This window comes from Austrofundulus limnaeus, unplaced genomic scaffold, assembly GCF_001266775.1.
Source record: "Austrofundulus limnaeus strain Quisiro unplaced genomic scaffold, Austrofundulus_limnaeus-1.0 Scaffold703, whole genome shotgun sequence".
NCBI lineage: Eukaryota > Metazoa > Chordata > Actinopteri > Cyprinodontiformes > Rivulidae > Austrofundulus > Austrofundulus limnaeus.
Genome location: NW_013953105.1, coordinates 100386 through 103488, shown reverse-complemented (window position 1 = coordinate 103488; position 3103 = coordinate 100386). Strand labels below are relative to the sequence as shown.

General features: G+C 38.7%; 1 protein-coding gene across 1 annotated transcript in view; it reads left to right on the top strand.

Annotated features, from left to right (window-relative positions):
- LOC106531986 (ankyrin repeat domain-containing protein SOWAHB) overlaps nucleotides 1-3103 on the top strand; it is a gene marked incomplete in the record, with an annotated part of 49255 nt that overhangs the window by 8940 nt on the left and 37212 nt on the right. Inside the window, 1 exon segment of the mRNA XM_014027950.1 lies at nucleotides 2078-2287. Coding sequence (XP_013883404.1) covers nucleotides 2078-2287 — 210 coding nt within the window.

Sequence of the window (3103 nt, the reverse complement as noted above, 5' to 3'; positions counted from 1 at the left end):
AATTTAATTAAATTTAACCAATTTGTCATTATCTACATTATTACATTTAAAACTATAATTCCAGTTCAAACAGAATAACCTATTGTCAACATAACTATAGAGTGTGATTTATTTTCAACTTAAAATATTTTCAAACTAATTTCATTAATGAGAAAAACCCATCTGGATAACAGCAGACTGACTGCACAGGTCTGGACCACACATGAATTTTGTTCGTATCTGAAGAAAATCTTACAATATGAGAAAATTGGTGAACGTTACAAATTCTCCTAAATCCCTCGTACGCACAACTTAAGAACAAATCTGTTCGTAAGAACGGTTCTTGCATGAGGCCCTTTGTCACRTCTGTGATGAACCTTTGGAATGACAATAAAAGAAGAAATATAATAATTTCTGTTAAATCAGCTTGATGTGATTTAGATGAAAAGTTGTGTAATATTCCAGCCTGTCCTGAKAGTTTATAGATGTTGTCTGAAACCTCTTCTCACTTCCTGTTTTCCTACATCCGTTTGTTTGTTCACAAGACTCAGGCTACAGAGGTTAGAGACCATGAGCCTGGGAAATACCTGAAATACCTGACAACAGAGTTCACTCCTGCCTACACTAAGGAGTAGAAAAGGGAGAATCAAAGGAAACAAACAAGTTTATTTTAATTTATCATGTGATTAAATGATTTATTGCTTACCGTACAGCCCTGTGCTGCTCTTGTTTTAATACGACACAGTGCTTCTTTTTGTTCTGTCAGAGATTTCTTTGACCTGGTTCTTCTTTTAAAGTCAGGGTTGCACAAAAAATGTTTGTTCTGGTTCTCAGGGGAGAACCTAGGGTTGTTGCTTGGTGCTCACTCATATTTTCCTTCACTCATTGAACACATTTATGGTGTCAGGTCATCTAACATCCCCCTGTTCTGTTTTATGACTCCTATCAGCTGCAGCGTCTCAGGACATCATGTCAAATCAGTCCTACAAGTTTTTATTTTATTCTTTTACTCTACATAAATTTTGTAAACTACCTAAGTGGCCGAGGGGCTGGGCTGGATCTTTATGATAAATTAAAATAAGATTTAAAACTCTTTCACCTAGAGAACATGACAAGTTGTTTTTATTTTTTTAATATATATAATGTTTTTGACTGGGGTGTTAAACAGAGAATCATCTTTGCTTTAATATGGGAAAAACAAATGTTCTGTTAGTTAATGTGTTTTAATTAGAAGAACGCAGTGAATCTCACAGACAGTCTGCGCGCAGTGACACGCACATACAGCAGTCTCTCAGGAGGAGAGTTTAGTCACTCACACAGAGTTGGACAGATCTGTTCAATAACAACATTCTGAACATATATTTAATATAAAGTTAGGTTTTACAGACCAAAGTCTCTGGTAGTTCAGGAGCAAAGTGCAGGAGGAGAGGAGAAGTCAGGACTGATCGCTGCAGCAGCTCGAGTCGAGCCGGTCCGCTGCTTCAACCAAACCTGCTCTCACTGAAAGTCCCGCCCTGCTCTGCTCTGATTGGACAAAACGGCTCTGGACTTCGTCTGATTTGTTGAAAGCAGTGTTTAATCCTTATATCAGGGTCCCGCTCTGGCGCACCGAACAAGTGCCAGTGCCGCTGGATTTTTTTTTTTTTTTTTTTTTTAAGAAATCAGGTCACGTTTGCGACACTCTAGAGTCCTGCTAGCTGTTGTTTTGACAGACAACCAGGTACAATCTTAAGGAGCTTTATGACGTCTCATCTGGTGCACTTTTTCTTTTTTTGATCGCGCATGCGTACCTGCGCATCACTCATGTGCACCTCTGTTTATGGTTACTATTAAAGTAAAGGAACGTATATCGTTGTTTTTATTATACTTTTTATTACTTACTGAGGTGTGATTTTAGAGTTGCAGATGGAACCATGAAAGCWGGATGAATTGGTTCTGCACTGCTTTTATAGCTGAGGGTTATTATTAAATTAGAGCTGATAAATCTTTTCAAACAGACGTGAAGTGAAACAGTGGAGCTGTTTGAGTTGATGTTGACATTATAAATCTGTTCCCTCTGCTGGTTTTTAACCCTCTGTTGTCAAACCATGTGTTTCAGGGGGAAAAGTACCTCCTCCTGAAGAAGAAGTATCGACACCTGCTGCAGGAGCGAGACACTAAACAGCACGGCTCAGACCAGCAGAGCCAGCCGAACCCGGCCAGAACCACWGGAAGCGTGCAGTGGGAGGTGACGGACCCCTCGGCATCGTCGGCCCACCAGAAGGAGCGTCAGGATGAGCTCATGTCCTGTGGGGATCCTGATGCTGAGGTGAGTCCAGCAGCAGGAACAGGATCTTGATTGTTGCTGAGTCAGCAGCTCAGCTGCACACCATGGCTGCTCTCAGAGCGATGWGTTGAGTTGAAACAAAGCCCTGTTTGTTGCTGCTCTGACTTTTCTCTGCATAAGAAAATCCTTTTTTATYGAACGGTTCTGTTTGTGTCAGAGTTCTGTGGGTGTTTGTGTGCTCGAGGCTGGAGGTCTGTCAGAGCAGGGTTAAAGAAACAAGACAGAGAAATACAGTTTGTGTTTTACTTTGATAACAGCAACACATTTAACATTTGAATAACAGAAAAAGTGCATTAGAGTCATAAAACAAATCTTTTTATAACTTGGATGGGTTATTAACAAAGTGTGCAGCTGTTCTCTGCAGTGTTTCCTTCAGGGCTTCAGAAAAAAACATTTCCAAAACCTCGTGATGAAAAACAAAAAACATGCAGATTTAATGATTTATTAGTGTTGAGAGGGTTGTGACTTTTTAAAATCAATGCAGTTGAATAATAGATCAAATAGTCCTGATGCATCTCAGTAATCCAGGTAGAAAAATATGGGGTAAGATAACTGTCAGAATCATTGTATGTGTAAGAGTCTAACTTATTACATGTAAGTCTATAAACGTACATTTACCTAATTTCCCTCTGGGATCAATAAAGTATTTTTTTTAAATTTGTTATAACTTTGCCAAATTACAAGTATGAATCAGATTTCAAGTACAATTCTTATGTGAGAATACAAGTTTTTAAGTTACAAATACAAGTTTAAAAGTTACAACTTTGCCACATTATAAGTATGAATCAAATTTACAAG